Raw genomic sequence first — 21974 nt, 5'->3', positions numbered from 1 at the left:
TGTCAGCATTACAATTGGAACAAATTGTGTTCCGCTACCGTCACTGACCTATTCCTTCACTCTTATAAGGCTGATTTTTTTTATAGCTGATCTATTAAAAAATGTAGATCATTTGGTCAAATCCGTTTCCGTTTTATAGGCAACGTTTTGTCTTTAAACAATCCTAGTTTAGAGGATTTTATACACCGAATCTAGTCCAAAGAAATTGCGATAAAGGACATTCAAATACTATGTTGACGTACTCTTAGATGTCGATGAAAAGGGAAAAAATAATGACCAAACTATATATATATATATATATATATATATATATATATATATATATATATATATATATATATATATATATATATATATATATATATATATATATATATATATATATATATATATATATATATATATATATATATATATGCTAACGTTGTACGAATATAGCCAGGGCCTCAAAATCCGATTCCCAAAAATAACGGAGTTCAGTCATATGTTATTTTGGCGAGTGGTACTACACGCCCAGTTCATGCATTTTCCCGCAAGGTGGGTCTAAAGAGGGACGAAGGGCCAAACCATCTTATGTACGAAAGGTTACTTTGATTATATTCGGAAATCAGGAAATCACGGGAGCTTCTCCCACCCCACCACCGTTAGACCACAGAGTCAATGGGTCCTCTGTATGCAATAATTCCGAGATAGCACGTGGTAATTTCAAAATTTGTCATATGAAGACTTTTAAAACAATAAGGACAGGAACACATGTACATTCAGCATTTTAGTTGTCCGCAGCGCCAGATCCAGGACATTTGTAAAAAGGAATTAAGCGGCTCCTTTCAGGAAAATTTAATTGATATGGTCTGCCCCAGATTACCACACCCTTGTTTCTGAATGGACCAGCCCTTTGTTTCAATGATATAATAGATTCACCTATAGAGACTTTTTTGTCCTTTTGGCATTTTCCCATGTTTTATCATTTGTTGAAAATTTTATATCTCACTCCCTGAAACTTTTTTTATCTCTAATTTCTTTATTTCATTCCATATATATCCATATAATTGAATTTCGACTTTGTATTAACAAATAAAATATATAGAATATGCATAGCTTTTTTGTTTCTCCAGCATTTATAAGGGAATGCGCATGTAGTTCAGTGGTGGTTCCAGAAGAAGGGATCCAGAAAAAAGTATAGTCCTGTCAATTAACACAATTTTCCAACAATTCGTTGGGTAAAACACCCCTTGGAGTCACCGTATATTGAAGCTATTTCTATTTTTATATGTATCAGTGAACTATACAATAAAATATGATTTCTCTGTAAATGTTTGGATTGTTCTCTTTTAATTCAATTATTTTATGTCCCTACTGAATTTCCAACTAGTACATCGATATTTCAGCCTGTTTCGGGACGCTGCTCAAGCATACTATGTCATGATTTAAAAAGTATTTTACCTGGATATCTAAAACAGTCCAGGTGAGAACGTCTCAGAGGACGACTGAGACGGTAATAATCTTGAAAGACATGTTTCAAGACGGGAACTACTGACGGGCAATTCGTTTCGACATTCGTTGTTGGGAATAAGCACTGAGGTATGTACACTGTATATAATAGTACACATTTCTGTGCTGTTTTCTGAGGTTGTATGGGCATCTGCTATAGGTATTTCCCGTACTATTTTTTGCTTATGACGTACAAACCAATCGAATTGAAGGATTGTTCAAATTTACCATGCAGGTCATCCCCAACTGATGGCGGAAATTGAAAGAACGACCTGAATTATCTTGAGTGATATGATCATTTGTGCATACGTAGGTTTTTTGTATGAAGTTAAACGGTATAAGGATTATTCGGGGGATCATTGTAGGGACCGACTGACCTTAATGTATCATTATTTGTTTTGAAACGTATTCATGTACTTTTATTTCAATGAAATTGTATTGTAAATTACTGTATGTACATTTGTACACGCACTTACACAAATTCCCCGTCAAGTTTAGTAATCCATTGTAAACAAATGAAGAGACTTAAAAACCGTATTTGTGTCAGACGACATGCAAAGAAGGGGGTGAGGGAGATGCACCAGGATAAAAACCTTGTCATTATCATACCAAAGTGTGTCACTGTGTGTGTGTGTGTGTGTGGGGGGGGGGGGGTATACATATATATATATCGTGTCTGTCCATCCGTCAGTCATTCTGTCCATCTGTCAGTACTTCTGTTACACTGGAGGGGGGGGGGGGGTTAACCCATCTTCCATCCATTACTCCTCGTATACCAATGGATGGAATTGAATGAGGTTTTTAACTCACCTTGCCAAAGGCCAAGTCAGCCTATGTCATCACTTGGCATCTGTCCTCGTCCTTTGTCATAGTAGTTATTTCAGACAAATTTTCGAAAATCTACTCAGAAATTACTAGACTGACAGGATATAAACTTGGCATGATTTTTCCTTAGAGTATTGTGCACAAATATGTGTGAAAAAACATGGCTGCTGTTACTAAAACAAAACATAGGTTTTAGATTTGTACTGCACGTATTGAAATCCAATTAATTATTTGCAGTTTAAATAATAAAAAGTAAACACAAGATACAGCTCTATTATTCTATTATTCACTAAATCTAAGTATAAATGTGACTACACAGTATATGATATTCAATTAACATATAGCATCAGCTCTGACATAATAAAAATTCACTTTTAAATATATCTTGTAAAATCCCTAAAATAATATCTAACCAAGTCTCCCTAAAACTGATATCAATTCTTTTTTATATCACCCAGACTGCATGCGCTTCTACAGTTCAAAATAATGAATATGCATGGGGAGTTGGGGTTTGGCATAACTACCATGCTTATCATGAAATAATAATAATAGTAACACTTTATTTTGAGAGGGTAACACAGTTAGTGTACAAGAACTAATCTTCCTGGAGGCCCTCATGATTGATTGATGGATTGTTGGGGTTTAACGCCCGAGCAGCAATATTTCAGCTATATTCAGGCGATGAACATGAAATGGATGAAATGATGATGAAATGAAAAATGGGATGGGACACAAGGATAATGTGGTCGACAAATTTTGATTGCCACTGGAAATAGGGAGAGAAGGGTAGGGTCGGGCAATTTAGCCTCCTGTGGCGGAGCCCTATGGTTCCTACTCTTGGAGAATACCACAGTAGGGTTCTTTAACGTGCGAGGAACGTGGCATCTTTCCCAACACAGTGCACCACTATGGTTTGCGGTCAGGTTTTCCGTTTTATAGCCTGACAACCCCAGTATGTAACAAGCCAGGGGTACCCCATTCTACCACCTGGAGCACATATCCCAATTGCCTCCGGCTAGGGTTCTGAGCACTATTTAGTCGCCTTTTATGACAAGCTTAGCATTGCTGCAGGCCTATTCTTTTGACACCCGGACCTGCACAGGGCGAGGCCCTTGTGCAACACAAATGGAGTCAGAAATTATATACACATAAGTCTGTTTACAAACATGACAAAATAGTACTAGAAAAAAAAACAAAACAAACAAACAAAACAAAAGTAACTAATACAAATGTGTTAATAAATATGTAATTTCATATTGGTCCTGTTATAGGTTTGAGGTCTGTCATATTGGTCGAGGCGGTCGTATTGGCCCGAGGCATTGCTGAGGGCCTATACGGCTGTCAAGGCCAATATGATTGACTGAAGCTTATAACAGGGCCAATATGAAATTACATATTTATTGACAATTTTATTAACCAACTCAAGTAGATGATTTGTAGAATAGTTGTTTTCATGTTTTAGCAAGAACATATAGGTTAATTTGCATTAATCAGTCTTAAATATCCTTTTGTATAAAACGGAAGATTTTTGTGTGTTTCTGCTGCTTTTAGTTCTGGTGATCAAAGAAAAAAAAAACACAATTCTGAAAGCACATTTTAGATATACAAATATGCAATTGAAGATATATTATGCTCTTTTGTTTTAGACATTACAGTAGGCTTGCCAGGTGTAATAAATTATTGGTTTGCATATCATACATGTAATTATGTTGGATAACTTTTTGGGTAGTTGGTTAATAAAAATAATGTATTATTGTTATAAAATACATAGACATAGCTGTATTGGTTTATATACAAATCACTTGTCACTCAAATAATGCTTGATTTTATGTTTAAAGCAATTCGTCTTTGAAATATTACATAATGTACTGGGTATTTCATTCCATAAAATTGAACCGGAATATTGAAAAGATTTTCTGTAAAGTTCAATTTTGGGTTTTGGGACTATAAACATTTCAGGTTTTTCACTTCTGATTAAGTAAGTGTGATTTATAATTATCTATAAGATATTATCTATAAGATATAAATTTATCTATAAGATATTTTGGAGCTAGACCTTAAACTATTTTATGCATAAGCAAATATTTATGATATTTAATCATATGGTCAACATTCATGATACCAAGTTATCTGAATAATGGGGCAGAGGGTGACATATGGTCAACATCTAGTATCAATCTAGCTGCTCTCTTCTGTAGTTTCAATATTTCATTCAAATTCACATTACTACATCCACCCCATACAATACAACAGTAATCTATCAGAGGTAGTATATAACCATTATAGAAAGTTGTTGTGTAATGATAAGCCAATTTGAACTGATTTGATTTCACTAACCAGTATCAATTACACAAATATAACATAGGGGTCAGAAGGCAGTTTTTTGCAAATAACTCAAAAACCATTGCCTTCAGCAAAATTCTGGGCCTGTGCTGAAATCCAAACAATTCCTAGACTGATGTAGGAGTTACGGCCTCTGAAACAGTTTTTTGGGCATTTTTCACTTGCAACTTTGAAAATCTTCTTCTCTAAAACCATTGCACAGAATTCAATGAAAGTTGGCATATTTGTTGTTTTTGATTTTCGAAAAAAACATGGCTGCTGATACTAAAAATAAAACATAGGGCAGAAGGCAGTTATTTGCATATAACTCAAAAACCATTGCCTTTAGCAAAATTCTGGCTGGGAGTTAATAATGTTGAGCATCATGAGATGGGCCAATGCTGAAATTTTCAAAATGATTCGTCTACTGATGTAGGAGTTACAGCTTTTGAAACAATTTAAAAAAAAATATTTTCCACATGTACAACTTTGAAAATCTTCTCTAAAACCATTTAAGATCATTTAATGAAAATAAGCATGTTGGTTCTTTAGTGTATTGTGCGCAAAATGACTTGTGATTTTTAATGATTTGGTGGCGATCCAATTTTTGTGAACATGTACATGTGTAAATGAAACAGCCTGCAAAGCATGTCTTTATCTCTGAATAAATATACAAAACTTTATAGTTTCTCCAATTTAGATACCTACCTTGAAAATGTGATGACTGTAGTCGTGAATTTAATTGGATGTAAAGAAAAAAGTTTTGGTATATTACATGAACTTTTATGTCCATATTGATTTATACAATATAATTATTAGAGGGAACAGATTGACTGGGGATGGAACAACTTGGAGATGGAAAAGTATGGGGACGAATTGACCTGCTACCGTTTTTAATCTGTGAAGAGAATAAGATATGGCTGCTCATACTAAAAACAGAACATAGGGGTCGGAAGACAGTTTTTTTTAAATAATTCAAAAACTGTTGCTTTAGGAAAGCTCTGGTTCAGGGAATAAAAATGCTATTAAAAGCATTTCCTGCATTTGACAATTCAGTTGATTTTAACTTAGCCTGTCTCATTCCTCAAGTTTCCAAATAAGCAAATTGTTAACAAGGTGTGCGATTCAGGCTCTCTTGAGCCTCTAGTTTATTACATGTTCCCATTGTGCATCTTTATTTTATTATCTTATTGTGCGCCTCCTACTTAAGAATTAAATCTGAATCAATTTGGGGTTTCACATAGTAAAGCTTGGACTTTGTGAGTATGGGGACTTTAATAGGGGGATCCATCTCTCATCCATTACTCCTCTTATACCACTGAATGGAATTGAATGGAATTTTAACAGAATTTTTATTACATGTTTGTATGTTATGTATGTTCCCATTGTACACCCCCCCATTTTAGATTTTGATCCAAATCAAAATGGAGTTTAAAAGGGGAGTGGGGGTATCAGGTTAGTGAGTATTGCTCACAGTTTTTCTAGTATTTCAAATTCATTTTCATAATCATTTTCCATTTATTTTTTTAATGCTATTTATTTTGTGCATGCAGTCGAGTTTTTGCACACATGTACATATATATAATAGGTGTGCCACTGGCTATTGTTACATTTTGTTCCCTAGTAGTCAGACTGAGCTGCTGTGCTGTAACCGTGGTGATTAGCCGTATCTGATTTGTCCTTAGGGCAATGTCAGTAATAATATCTGAGTTGATTTGATCTGGTCTGTTGTTTCCTGGGCTATGATTAATAATAATTATCTAGGTGTATGGAATTGGTTCAAGGAGATTTATATTTTTATGATGTTAAAATCTATATTGTGACTTGAAAAGGGTTAGATCTGACTAATTCACACTAGGCAGTAAGATTGATTTACCAATGGGCAGTTCCATGTGTTTATAGAGACAGCAGTGGACAGGTATCTTATAGATTTAATTGGTTTTGTTACCATCTTTGACATAATGTCAGAAATTATCAGGCAGGAATGAGTTTCAATCCTAGCTGGTTTGTGGAAGGACTCAATTATTAAAGTGATGTTTCCTTCAAAATTGCAATAATAACAAACCATAAACAAAAATTGATTTATCAATTAAACCTTAATATTGGAATATTCCAATTACCTTAACAGATCATGTGAACTTTGCAAATCATGATGAATAGTTCCCATTTAAAAAAATCATCTTAGGGGATATGGACAAATCAGTGATGTATATCATTCAATCTGGGTCATTTATTTGATAGTTCTATCAAATCAAAGATTTCAGTGTGTTTACATCATATTTTCCAATGCTTACTTTAAAATTGGTCAATTTATTATGGATTTTATTCTTCTTTAGTCAAGACTTCAATAGAGGATCTCACAACTCGTCATGTTCTATAGATGAACATGCTTATAGATTCCATAGAATAGAAAGTTCAGTTTTTTGGAAAAAAATTACTATTCAGTTATCATTGGGTGTGTGCATTCTACAAATTTGTTTTCAGCAATAGCACAGAGCTATTAGATTTCCCAGTCCTGTGACTCCTGTCTTTTACAACCCAAATATATATAACAAGTGGTGACTTAGTAGATAGATGACATGCATATTTTTATATTCATATTTACATATAACAAAAATAAATAGCATAAACATATGTATGTGACCCGTGAATTACCCTCCCACATGAAATAAGAAGTGTAAAACGAGTAAGTCGTTTTAAGTAGAAATTAAAAATCTTCCTAATGGAGCAACAGGCAAAAGAATAACCCAACTGTATTTACATGTACAAAATGTACTATAATGTAAAATGGTAACTTTGTTGGCATGCATTTATGTATTATTTACTAGTTCTCATTTTGTGGCATTGAAATTAACCTTATATTTTTGTTTTTGTGTGAGGGCCTCAGGGTAGATTAGTTGTGTGTTACCCTCTTGAAATAAAGTATTATTATTATTATTATTGAATATGAAATTTTGGTTAACTGTGGAAATGAATAAGGTGTCAATGATCCTGAGTACATTTGTCTATGAGTTGTGAATGTGCATAGGGAATTATACATGTATGTGATCTGTGACTTCCTCCGAATCTACTAAAATATTATTATCATTTCCATAAACCCTGCACTTACTTGCCACTTCACATTTTATTCTTTTTTCTTTACAATTTTAAGAGATTTTTTTCGTTATTCTTATTTTGGGTGTTTCATTATTAATAATGATACATTTCCATTTATGTGTATTGTTAATTTGGAATGATGCATAGCTGCTTAGGACAAATTCACCAGCATGATACTATCCTTCCTTCTTGTAGCACTGTAATGTAAATCTTTCTCTTGAGAACATCAGACATTATCGAACTCAGTGTTTGTTACATGTACATGTACTACAAACTTGAGAGATTACACAATAGTTTTTATTTCCCAATGAACACTTAATGTTAGATAAGGTAGTTTAGTTTACAGTGTGCTATGAAAACATATTATAAAGTGATTAGAACATATTTGTGACATAAGCCTGGAGGATACAAATGTCAGTGAATTTTCCTATCAAATACAACAATATATTTTCAAATTTGAATAACTCTTTTATAATCTGTGCCAATAATACTTGTATTGAATATTTATTGGTTTATCACATACTTGGCGAAGGATATTTATTAGAAGTGGATTTTTGCCAAAACTTCACCTATTTTTTTCCACTGGTTTTCATGACGTCTTAAATGGGATTGTCTTTGGTAATAGGCTAAAAACCACTAATTCCACTTTCCATAGGCTTCTATGCTAATTTCACAATATTCAATGGCTTCTCTGGACTTTACCTTAACTTTAACCTGCAGAGGACTATATATCAGCATGATTCTACATATGTCAGCTCACAATCCTCAGAATGGCATGTGGGGTTAGCAGACTTGCAGTGCAGTACTGGTCACCGGAAGTGAAGGGTCTGTAAATAGCATGGGAAATCCCAGTGTTTTCACAAGACAGGGGTATATTTAAAAATCATTATGGAGATTAGGCTTCACATCACAAAAAGCAAAATGCACCTATAAAATGTACAGAAATGTTTTTCCTTTCAGAAACTGTTTAAATTTTTTAAATAAGATGAGAACTTCTTTCACAGCACTATGAGGAACAGGGGTAATTTCTGCGTAGGACTATTTTTGCGTACGTTCCAAATGTTCATTGGTTGAATTGGTGGTCTGTAACCTAAACAGTCACTTTTTGTCTTAGAAAAAATAAATAACTATACAGGTATCTTCCTACACACATACTGAATGCATTTGCAAAGTTTCAGTGAAATGTGACAAGCACTTTTTTAAATATTTGATTTTTAAATATAGGGTAACCAAGTTGTACGAGCAAAAAAGTGACAATATTCTACCATACTGAAATGCATTAAATATTTGCAAAGAACTTTTTCTGACTTTTCAAATAAAAAATATCAATCACAACTTGTTTTTTAACAATATTAATGAAGAAATAGTTTTAAAAGTAATCATTTTCTGAGAAATTGGTCTATTTTTAAAAAATTATTTCTGACATGCCTCTCCCTTTTTCTTGATCACATGTCAAAAATCCTAAATCTTTAAATTTTCACAAAATGTGATATATTTGGCTTTAAATTTGTAAATACAGTGTTTTCACATTAAAACATGACCAGTAAAGGGCACCTAAAGCAAAAAAAGTACTCAATAATGGATTTCCCATGTTGCCATAGGGGAATGCTGATATGGCCTTAACCGCAGTAATGAAAGTGAGTTTTTCCTCATTTCTAACCTAATTTTTGCTCAAATCTACACAAAACTTGATTTCAAGTGCTTATTACCACCATATTTAGGTAAATATAGCCCTCAAAGTTTAATATTTGATATTTTTACTAAATTTTCTACACTTTTTACAAGATAGGACATAAAAATCAGCCAAAAAGACCAATTTTCCATAATTTGGACCTATAACTTAAAAAAATGCATATTTTGAAGGATTTTTGTAGTGTATTTCTCTCATGGCAAAGTTAACAAGATCTTCAAGTAGTTTAAAGCTATTTCAAGAAACTTTTCATTTTGCCATGGCTTCAGCTTAAGGCTAAAAACCACTAATTCCACTTTCCATAGGCTTCTATGCTAATTTCACAATATTCAATGGCTTCTCTGGACTTTACCTTAACTTTAACCTGCAGAGGACTATATATCAGCATGATTCTACATATGTCAGCTCACAATCCTCAGAATGGCATGTGGGGTTAGCAGACTTGCAGTGTAGTACTGGTCACCGGAAGTGAAGGGTCTGTAAATAGCATGGGAAATCCCAGTGTTTTCACGAGACAGGGGTATATTTAAAAATCATTATGGAGATTAGGCTTCACATCACAAGAAGCAAAATGCACCTATAAAATGTACAGAAATGTTTTTCCTTTCAGAAGCTGTTTAAATTTTTTAAATAAGATGAGAACTTCTTTCACAGCACTATGAGGAACAGGGGTAATTTCTGCGTAGGACTATTTTTGCGTACGTTCCAAATGTTCATTGGTTGAATTGGTGGTCTGTAACCTAATACATGTACATGTATGTGTATTATATTTTAATACACTGGTTGAAGTGATTTGAGTTGTTGACATTTTGACTGTTTTACATTCTCCTTAATTGAAGATATGCTGTCTCTAAGCAGGATTGTTGTAACTGAGGCAACAGTCATTTGATATTTATATGGGGGTTGTGATAAGATCTAAAAATAAAATAAAAATGCAAAACCATAGATAAATTATTTGATTATCTTCAAAATCAAATAATTCCCCCTTAAGTAGTTTATTGTCTGAAAACGCCCCCTAAACCTAATTCCAAACCCCCCTCCCTGATTTACTGTCTAAAATGCACTGTCTTGAGTCACCCCAAAACCTAATAACCACCCCTTGGGTTCTTACTTAGAATTAAAGAACTTCATTAGATATCTGTTGAAGATGTAAAAATTTTTGCAAATAGCAAAGGATACCAAACAGTTAAGGGTTAATGCTCTCTGCAGGAAGCTAGCCCAGAAGCTAGCCAGAGGCTGACCCATAGGCTGGCCAGGAGGCTGGAATCTTAGTCAATATGTAGATGTTACAAACTTCTTATTATTTTTTGCTAACTTATCAACTTATATTTGATAATTTGCCAATTTGTCATAATTTTAGGCTGTTAACTTGTCCACATCTTATAAATCTCAAAAAGGAAAAATATTGATAGTACATGTACTTAATACTATGGGTAGGCTTGAGCAGTGTTCTAGGATTCCTATTTCCCGTTGCCCAGGGCAAGTGAAATTTGGGTCAGGGAAAGTTAGGTATTTAGTTACACTTTCCCGTGGCAAGTTGAAAACTTAATATACTGTAAGGATTTGTTTTGTTAGGAAAGCAGTCATTGACTGTGGGAAAGTTGATTTTATATGGATTTTTCCTGAGGAAACCTCAATTTATGAAAAATCCTAGAACACTGTTTGAGCCAAGCAACATTTCTCTTATAAAATGTTGGCAGTACCAGACTAGTTCTAACTCTGCAAGTTAAGATGGTAACATATTAATACTAGTTCATGATTTACTGACAGAATTGACATAAAGATATAATACACATCATAAAAATGTATGAATGTTATTACTTGTCAGGTAACAATACATCCTATAATTAGGCTATATAAGTTACTGTTCTAACTTACATGATTGCATAGTATTTATTAAGCTCTAATACATTTGTAATGTAGTATAAGAGAAATAATATGGTAAAATTCATAAATGATAAAATCAAGGTAAGTCTTGATTAGAATGTTATTTCCAAAGTATGCCAATGGAATTTACCTCAGCATGAACCACATGGTTGTTCATCACTTTTTCTATAAATAGAACAATTAAGAGATGTGAGTGTGGTATTTACACTTACAGCAGCCATTTTTCATGAGAATTTGTATGGATTTTAATCACATTGGTTTTCATTGATGTGTATCAATATTTGTTAGCCATTATGTTTGATGAATTTCCAATTGTTAGTGATTGATTTTCTCTGTTTTTATAGTATCTACCCAGTGATGCTGAGCAGTCATTTGAATCATTGACCTAGAAATTGGATTTTCAGTTCCTATTATTTCTACTAGAGGAGGGATATTGAAAATTTTAGTGAGTGTGAGTCATTGAAGATCATGGTTTGGATAAAGGAATGTAAGTCTTCAGAATCACCTGTAGCTTGTTCTAAACTTTGGAATTTAATGTGATATTAACAGGAACAAGTATGTCTTCAACGCCTAGGAAAAGTGACAAAATGTCCTCTATCTCACAACTGAGTTTATCACCCATTGATGGAAGTCGTAGTGGAAGTATGCAGGATAGGAATATTTCGAACTCAGAATTAAGAACAGTGTTAGACTTTCCTTCTGAACCTAAAAGAAGGAAGGTGATGATGGATGATATCTCAGTAACAAGTAGCCAAGTCAGTAGTCAGGTGAGCAGTAGGGCTCACTCCCCTTGCTTTTCGGAATCTATGGATGAAAGTTTCACCCCAGGAAACTCTCCAGCAGGTACCCTGAAAGATCAGTTCCGAAGACGATACAGTAAATATGAGCTTCAGACAGACAACTTTCAATACCTATTTGACAAAGATATTCTGGATGCCTGTAAGGTAGGTAGTTGTTTGTGATGGAACTTGATTGAAATGAACAAGATACAGTTGTTAAACACAATACATGTCACAGTCAATTATTTTAAAGAATGTCACTATATAATGGATTTATACAGATGACCCTTCTACTATTTTTTACTGTGTCATGACCTAAGATTCTGACTTGTATATTGTTTAGAAATACTATGTGTTCACTGAAAAGATATGTTATAAAAATAGAGAAAATCATCAGACCTTTTACTTAGATCAGAGCCTTTATTTAGCAAATTTTCAAATGCCTTGCTTCTAACAAGTGGGCTTCTGGAACAGGGTTATGCTGCTACAAGATTGAAGTAATCACTACAGAAGTTTTATGGTTGTCATCATGAACTCGTGGATCTTTACGGTGTATCCATCTGCGCCATGAAAACTGATATGTTCAAGATGTCATAGTTTTCCTTTCCTCTTTCGACTACCCCGGACTTGACTTTTTATGAGCAACTCTGCGGGTGTTTCTAGAAAAGCACCCTACCGGCGCACCTGGTCCATGCTCCCAGCTTTTGCTGTAGTCTGAGTTCCTCATTTGCTTTTGTTACTTTGTATGTATTAGTTTAGTTACTTTATAGTTTTTGTTGTGTATGTCTGTTTTCCATGTCTGGTCTTTGTCCCTGGATTACATTCTTTTGATTACCGCTTGAACCTTGGTTCCTTTGATTACTCTTAAATGCAGATGATAAAAATTCAGATGCATGGACACAAAAGAATACATATATAAATATCATAATTTTGCCAACCTAACATCTCTGTTCTAAAGTTTTTGAGGATTGACCATTTTTTCTATTTTTTAAAAGATTATTATGTATGTGAATTGATATGTAATACAGAGCTTTTTGAAATTACTTTAAAAATAGAGTGAGGGACTCTCTTGTATCTGTTAAATACATTACACAAATCCCTTCCCTATCTTAGGCATTTTAAATTTTCTCCTGTTTGCATAATTACATGTACATTGTATTGTAAAAAAAATTAATTGTACTTTATCTCTTGTTGTTTGTTAAAGAATCCTTTGAACAGTAAAATTGTACACTTTAAAAGGGGAAAAATTACACATCAGTTCAGACTTAAAAATCATACACTAGAAATTCTAGGCATTTCCCATTGAAATACATGTAATAATTTCTGTTAGTTGCATATCCATGTCATTATCAGAATCAAGCCTTTAAAAGCTGTTTAAACCTTCACCACTCCATCTAAATCACAATAATGTTCTATAATAATGGGTTTTACTATCATATATTTTGGCAAAAGTTCTACAGTAATAAAGCAGGTTTACTGGCAAAGTATTATACAGTGTATGTAAGACGTGATCCTTGCAGAAAATACCATTAAAAACATTCAGACTGAGAAAGGATTTGTTAATTATTGATGATGTGTAGTTTCATGTTGTGTTTGAATTTCTCGTGTTTATTTTAATATTCTGAAATTTTTTTAATGAATATAGTTTTTTCTCTCAGTATGAGACCCATTTTATTTGTAATAAATTTTTTATTGATACCATAATCAACTGTAAAACATTACTTCCTATTAAGGTAATGATGGATTTCTTGTAGGATTCAGATGAAGAGACGTCTGGTGAGAATAAAGTTTCGTTAACAGAATTTCGTAAACAGTATCATGAGTTAACAACATGGTTAGCTCAGGTCCTACAAACTACCCAAAAGTCCTCTGGTAGTCTGATGCTGTCTGGGAAGTACCTTGTTCAGGTTTGTTTAATACTTGCTAGCTGATCTGTATGTCTTTACTTGGCATCCCTTGTCTGTAGCCCAATAGTACTTCTCACACATCTTCAGGATCAATCTCAATTTTTCCTAAACCACTCTATAGATTGTTATGAAATTCTTTAGAAATATTGGTGTGCTTGAAGGAATATGATAATTGTTCATTACCTGCAAATGTCTTCATGGTTTGACATATTAAAACCTGGTATGTGTAACAACTTCTTAACTGGTTTTGAATGGAATGTTCTAGGAATGTTAGGTATCATATGTAGATATGTGTAAAGCCTGATAGCTGTAAGGGAAGATAATCCAAGGGTGTTACAGGATAAGTGAAACAATTCTAAACAGTGGATTTTGATTGAAAATCAAAAGTAGGCTAAGTATCATATGTAAAATACTTAATGTGCATTAATGATTTTGTTGTTATCTTGTTCCTGCAAAGGAAGATAATCCAACTTAAGGATTTACATGTCAAAAACTTTGTAAGCACAACTGCTCCTAAACCATTAAACAGATATTGATGAGAAAGGTATAACATTATATGTTGATGGAATGGAGAAAGATTATTATTGTCTTATACTTGCAAAAGAAGATGATTTAAGTTAATGAATTAACATGTTAAAGTCTTGTAAGGGCAACATTTAATGGTAAATGTAAACAAATAGGACTTTGGTGAGTGATTCAGGCTCCTTAGAACCATTCTACTCACAAGCTTGTTCTAAATATTTTTCTTTTCCATCACACACAAATACTGAACAGAGGAAAGTGCTATATCATGTCTCACTTGAATTGTATGTCCTATATTTATTTGTAAATTGCCAATTTTGATTTGCAGTTTATATGTACATGTACACATGTAATTCTCACAGTAATTCTAATCATAAATCCTTCACTAACTAAGGTCTTTATACATTGTAGTTCCACCTGAGAATGACAAAATCATTGTAGTACCAGTTGATACCAACAAAGATTATAAAACTATTATTGTATCAACTCATAATTAACATATGAACAATTTGTACCAAGTACAAACCAATATATTCCTATAAACCTTACAATGTAAATCGTCTGTATTTGAAATTTTTTTTATTGTTTAGGTCACCTGGACAAAAGGGCCTTTTCACAAATTATTAAATTAATTAGAAGATAAAATGGGGTCAGAAGTGAACATTTTATTTATTTCTTATTGCAGATTTTGGAGTTCATATGCATTATTTATCTTATTTGCCAAATGATGCTGTGTTGACATTGAACAACAATCCAAAGTAATTGTTCTTTGGTTGACCTCTGCAGTCATATCAAGCTTCACCATGCAACTAACTATTGTTTTGACATTTATTGAGAAATTTCTTTTTTGTCAAACTTAACACAGAAATCAACATTTTGTCCAAGCATTGGAACTTTTGAAAAGGGTGTGGCAACAAGAACAAAAGTGTACATTACATGTAGTTCTGTACTATTAATACAGTAACTTAGTTTTAAGACTTTGTGTTCATACATTTTTTTTTTTATTTCTGACCAAAAGTGTGCTACAGTCAGCTGACAGCTCATAAATCTCACTTATGCCTTACTACCATACATGATAATCATTTTGATTGAATTGAAGAATGTAATAGGAAATAAGGCTATCATTACATGCTTTAATTAGTAAGAATAGGTTGTAAAAATAGGCATGAGTATCTTTCCATGTTATCTATGTTGAACAAGTATGTTTCATTTGATATCATTGTACAACAATACTTAGATTAAAGACAAATCAATTTACATTATGTTAAGGTTGAATTAAATTATTATCATTATTAAAATAGATTGTGTTAAAAGGCCAATTTACACTCTGTAAAGATTTCCTATTAAGTAATAAAATAACTAGATCTGATTTTTGAATTTTTTAGATACAAAAATTGTTAGTAATAACAGCTATAAAGATTACTCAGAAGGGCAGATATTGGAAAATCAGCAAGTGTTGAAGTCAACTTTTACTCTAAATCCAACTCAGACTCGAATTTGAACTCTGTCACCAACTTTAACTGGAAATTCAGTTTTAACTTTAATTATTACTTGTAACTTAAAGTCTGATCTTAGACATAATATGGAAATAAATGAGAGATATTCAAGTCTATAGCCCAGAAATACATCAGCAGATGCCTAGCAGTTATTTTATGAAGGATTATTAATCAAACAAGTTATTAATGTCACTGTTATCTTTTATGATTGTAATTATCTAAGTCTTAATTCATTGTATAAGATATGAAAGTAGTGGGATAATGGTTAGTCCTGGTGAAGTATGTTTATACACTGTTGTTAATGTATACTACAGTAGTGTGTTCCTCACATATACATTTGTTGTCTGAACAATTGTATGAACAATAACTTAAGTATAAGAATATAAATCTCTATGAAGTTGTACTACAAAATAAAGGCTAAAATTTATTTTTTTTTGTTTTGACTGGAACTATTTAGTAACTAGTGGCCAGGAAGGGACCTGAAACAAGCATATTCCTGATGTTCTGACAATTACTTTAGTATCTTTAAAATTGTACCATAAGGTTGCATAGCACCAAGGAGGGCTGGGTTTGATATTTTGGGTTTTGACTAAAACTGTTTAGGAATATGGGGCCAAAATAATGGGCTGAATGATGTAATCTAACTGTTCAGGGTTTGATCTCGTTGTTTGTATGAAGCTGCCTTTCTAAGCAATTTATGTTTTGTTGTGAATGTTTTGATCTTGAAAACTATATAAGATAGAATGATATTTTCAGTGTATGAAGTGGTGTTAAATGGAGGCATTCAAAGGTTTGGTAGGTTGAAATTTGCTGATAGATACTTGTTTATGCTGAAGTGTTATTTTCCATAGAAGGCCTTATTAACCTGATTGGGACTATTTTTTTTCTGAATTTAGTTCTTGTCTGTCCATTGTTATAAATGTATTTACTGAATATTTTTTTACAGAAAGATCATGAGGAACTCCTCAACCAATCTCCAAGATTACGTCTCATCAATGACTATGCGCAACAGCTGATATTAAGACACCCAGCCTTCAAAGAGGAGGTAACTCCATGCCTCCAGAATCTTCATAAACAATGGAAGGTCCTTGAGGAAGCTGTTTCATGTAAAGATATCAGTAGAAATACTGATTGCATGATATCAGGTAATATATTACTAAGATTGTATAATAACAATTAGATTTGTATTGCTTCAGCATGACTAAATCAATATGGTGGGCTGTTAAATGTACTTGTCTGATGGAAACTGCTAACTATTTCTCTAATAATCAGTGAGTGCTGATGGAAGAAGTAATTTGATGACTATGTTAAAATTAAATTTACATTAAATTGATTTGTCTTCCTTGATATAAATTTTGTTTTTTTTTTCTCAGTCAATTCAGTAGCTAGCTAGAATTGATTTGATCTTAAGTTAAAGAAAATGTGCATGTAAATAATTGAATGTCTAATAAAATATGAATCTTTTAGATCCAAATGTATTAAGAATAAGTGAAACAATAATTTCAAACTTATGTAAATTCTGATAAGATTTATTTATTCAACGGGTCATAGTTTTCCTTTCCTCGTTTGTATACCCCAGACTTGACTTTTTATGAGCAACTCGGCTGGTGTTTCTGGAAAAGCAGAGGATGCTTACCCTACCGGTCACCTGGTCCATGCTCCCAGTTTTTAGTGGAGTCCGAGTTGCTCATTTGCTTTTGTTACTTTGTATGTACGATTTTAGTTACTTTGTGTTCTTTGTTGTGTATGTCTGTTTTCCATGTCTGGTCTTTGTCCCTGGATTACATTCATTTGATTACTGCTATAACCTTGGTTCCCTTGATTACTCTTTCACATTAATTTGAACCATATTCATAAGCATGACACAAAATTATTTTTTATAATTTTTTTATCTTTGGTGACAATTCTCAAATAAGGTTTACTACATTAATGCTAGAATTTCTGCCTTGATGGATGCCTTATGTCAAGCAGTCAAATTCAAATACGGTGCTTTTATGTCATAAAATATCAACTTGCTTTATTTAATTCAACATTCAACAAGGCTTTGTTGTTTTGGTGAAATTAAAAAAAAAACTTGAGTTGGTATTTTGCAATATTCAGTTTGCACTCATATGAAACCTATACTTCTTAAAATATTCTTAATACATTTATAAAACACTGATATCACTTTTTAGGAGGCAGCCAAGAACAGTCAAATTATGATTTGGTGCTGTTGTCTCCATCTGTGTGATCTGTGTTATTTTTCTGTACACACTTGGTTTTATTGTGAAAACTTTAACATCAGTTGATGGAATTTAGAAATTAGGGGCAAGGAACAAGCATTTTCTGAAGTGTGGACAGTAATTATTAGAAGGTAATGGGCCACAAGGTGCCATGTACTTGAATTCTTTTGAAATTTTATTACCAAAAGGGGCCAAAAACAAATATTTTCATGATACATGAATGGTAACATTACTAAACGTTAATGGATCTCTTCAAAATTGTAGCACTAGATGTTGTTGCCAAGAAAGAAAGGCTGGGATTGATTTTGGAAGTTGTTACTAGAGTTGTTTGGGAGTAAAAAAGTAACTTTCAATTCTAGTCAAATATTTAATTGTAATCAGAATTTAGAGCAATCAAACTTGAATGGTGTGTTCATACTTTTCCCAACTGTCATCTCTGCTTGCATTTGAAGGTATGCCCTTTGAAGCCTTTTTATTGAAAATCAACTATAACTGTTATATTGTGAGAGTTATCTTTATTTGTAACTTACATTTCAAAATTTGCTTTTAAGCGCTCTAAATTTCCAATGGATTGAGATAAACTGTACCAAATGTTACAATTATGAAATGGTGTGAAGCGTTAAAAAAAAAAACAGCATAGATTATTTTTATGCTATGCATGCCTTTACTGGATTTGACAATGGACATGTGATAATGTTCTTTTATTTTTGTAGACATGATACAATCTTTTACCTGTGTTTCTATGTAGTCATTTGTTCTTTTCCCAAACAAAAAAAAAGAAATTCTATGTATATTTCCATTCATATTTAGAGCTGTACAAATATTTTGTGTTAAAAATTTAAAGGAATAGCTTTATGCATAAATCTCCCTGGAGGGTATCATGTAAGACATATTTTAAATTTAGTCATGTGTGACAGAAGGTTGTAATCCTTGTATATTGTGTTCTACAAAATAAATGCACCGAGGTCAGTCCTTCAAAAATGATGGTTTGCTGTGTACCAACTCACCACTTTGGGGTGTGTTTAGGCTGGAAGATGATTCTTTTCTTAAAAGATAAGGTCCAAATGAACCTCATTTAAAAGAAATATGCCAAAAAAGATAACAAGAATAGGTATGGTATATTTGACAACGAAATCACTAGGATGAAATTGTCAGCCTTAGGCCACCCATCGGTCTTCAATGAATGACAAGAAACTCTCATAGCAGACTGCAGCTGGCCCAAAAACATCAGTATACACAGATATGGTGAAAGAGTTTATCCTATATACTCAAGGAACATAGGAAATTAACTAAAGGTGAAAATGAAACAAAATATACAGAGGCCAGTAATTCCTGACTTGGGACAGGCACAAAAAATGTTGCAGGGTTTAAGTATTTTGGCTTGATCACAACCATCCCCCCTTTAAGATCATGCCACTGTGCAAAAATATTACACTGTTAAACATGCCTAAAAATCAGTTTCCTTTGTTACAACTGAATATAAATACAAATGTAACATAAATGTACAAACTAAGGACTACAAGCTGTTAATTGACATGCCAGCTCCAGACCAGTTTAAAACTACAATAAGTTATGTCCCCTTTGTATGTAAAATCAATCACAATTCTTCCCATTTGGGGTTGAGAATCACGGTTCCATACATTTTTAGAGCAGTTTTTGTTTGAAAATGGAGGGAAAATTTGAGTTGGTAATGTTTTCAGTGAATCAGATAATAAACAGCAAACTAAAAATCCTTACGGGTGGCCTGACCAAAGTTTTTCTCATGTCCTGATAAGAAACATGCATATCTTTGCTGCTTAGTTTCTTCTATGTTGTTTTTTGAAGTAAAATAGTGAAGTGTATACCTTAGATATAGCCCACTTAGGAAGTGTATATTGTGATGTAAAGTGCTACAACAAAATAACAAAGATCATTTTAGATTATGTCCACTACTATTAGTAAGAAAAAAAAGGTTCATTTTTTAGATAGTCCCATTTAAATAAAAAGTCCATCTTTGATGAACTCCTTAAAAATGACAAAAAGTTCTTCGATGAAGTCCCCTGTCAAATTTTAAAAAAGGTTCTTCTTGTGATAGAAAATAAACTTTTGTTGTCCTAAGTTAAAGAAACAGACTTGTTCTTTTTATTACTGCCAGTCTTAAGCTTCAAATTTGTAAAGTAAGGTATATATGTTTTTCAGACATGCAGAAAGATTTAAAATTATTGAGACAGTGGCTTGATGAAGTTGAACAGAGTCTGTTTTCATTATCAATCCAATCCAGTGATCATGACAATGAGGTGCTGATTAAACTACAAAGGCATCAGGTAAGCAATTTAACCTCCCGATTCTCTGACAAGCCTGTCATCAGATGGTATAGTGGATTACTGCAGCCACTTTAAGTTGCCATGGAAAACCTATAGGCAAACATGTTGTGGAAAATATCTTCACTAATACTTAACAAAGCTTTAGCAAAATTAATACGAATGATGTATGGACAAGCTTCTTCAAACAATCTACTTAAGGTTTTGTAAGATGTCTGCTAGTTTTCAAGGATCATCTTACTGAATCCTTATGTGATATTGTTATAAAAATTGAAGACTGTTGACCTCAGTGCCTTCCACATTTGTTTTTTGTGTGGCTCAGATGGCTCAATAGATAGCTGCTTCTGCTGCTGAAAGTTGCCATTGAAAACTGGTTACACATTACCAATATATCATTGATTTAATCTGGTTTTAAACCTTTTAGGAATATAGGGCCAAAATTGATCAGAAGTAAGTGTTTTGATTATGTCTTATGTCTGACTGCATATTTAAAAATATTTTTTGTTACTTTAATTCTGGTCAGAATCTTGTAAATACCTAATATTTTCTCTAAAATTTATTTGGTTTGTTTAAATTTCTTGAAATTTTGTTCAGTGTTTTACTCTCCTTAAGAAGCAAAATATATAAGTTTCAAGAAATTATAACCACATGTTTCATGGGAATTATTTCAATGAACTTATAGTAGCTTTTGATCACTAAGATGCTTTGAGTTTGATATCAGAATGTCACGAAATAAAACATTGCGCTGATTATTACCATTGGTGATGTGTACTCCTTAATCATCACAATCCAAATTGAGGGATGTATCAAGTTTGGATGTTGTGTTCATAATTGTCACAACTGATCAGGGTTTGACATATGTGTTTGTTTCAAATCACATCTTGCCACATGTTTTTTGTGGTGAATGGTTCAGGTTCTGAAGAGCCTTTAGTTACCTTTCGTGCCAACCAACAGCATGGAGGTAAATTGCTAACACATGTACCTGATATTATGACACATTTGTATTAAATTACAACTGTGTTTTAAAGGGATGTATTCTCAGTCTTACTTTAACAACTTTTTATCAATAGATTTCAATGCTCAACATAGAAGAACGAGCTTTTGACCCAAAAATGACCTTAACTAAAAAGAGGGATAATTCTGTATACTTAATTCTAAAGAGGAAGCTTGAATTATCTCCCCTTGAGTACATTATGTATAAATTCATGTTAAGCAAATTGTGAAAAAAACTTTTCAAAGTCAGGAGGTTTTATGTATTGTTTTTTTATGGTTCATGGTAAATTATTATTTTGCCATTTACATGAAAAAAAAATCTCCCCCCCCCCAACAAAAAAAATGCATAATTAAGTAGTAATGTAACATTCCCTGACAATAAAATGCAGTGAAATTTTAATGTAAAAGGACTAAATACACCCAAATCTTAAAGCAGGTTATCGT

General features: G+C 32.8%; 1 protein-coding gene across 2 annotated transcripts in view; it reads left to right on the top strand.

Moving 5' to 3' along the window:
- The first annotated feature begins 1429 nt into the window (after positions 1 to 1429).
- LOC148623629 (uncharacterized) overlaps positions 1430 to 21974 on the top strand; it is a 58649-nt gene continuing 38104 nt past the window's right edge. Inside the window, exons 1-5 of one of the 2 annotated variants that reach the window (XM_088565582.1) lie at positions 1430 to 1581; positions 11656 to 12255; positions 13845 to 13997; positions 16962 to 17160; positions 20416 to 20540. In XM_088565582.1, the coding sequence (XP_088421708.1) occupies positions 11869 to 12255; positions 13845 to 13997; positions 16962 to 17160; positions 20416 to 20540 (864 nt within the window). In that variant the 5' untranslated portion in view covers positions 1430 to 1581; positions 11656 to 11868. Of the gene's footprint in view, positions 1582 to 1695; positions 1801 to 11655; positions 12256 to 13844; positions 13998 to 16961; positions 17161 to 20415; positions 20541 to 21974 lie in introns of those variants that run through there. The other variant, XM_088565583.1, reaches the window with a different exon arrangement.

This window comes from Perna viridis, chromosome 2 (assembly GCF_037379345.1).
Source record: "Perna viridis isolate PV_CMFRI_1.1 ecotype Kerala chromosome 2, ASM3737934v1, whole genome shotgun sequence".
In the NCBI taxonomy this organism is placed as follows: Eukaryota; Metazoa; Mollusca; class Bivalvia; order Mytilida; family Mytilidae; genus Perna; species Perna viridis.
The sequence above is the reverse complement of the archived record's forward strand: the minus strand, read 5'-3'. Positions and strand labels throughout refer to the sequence as shown.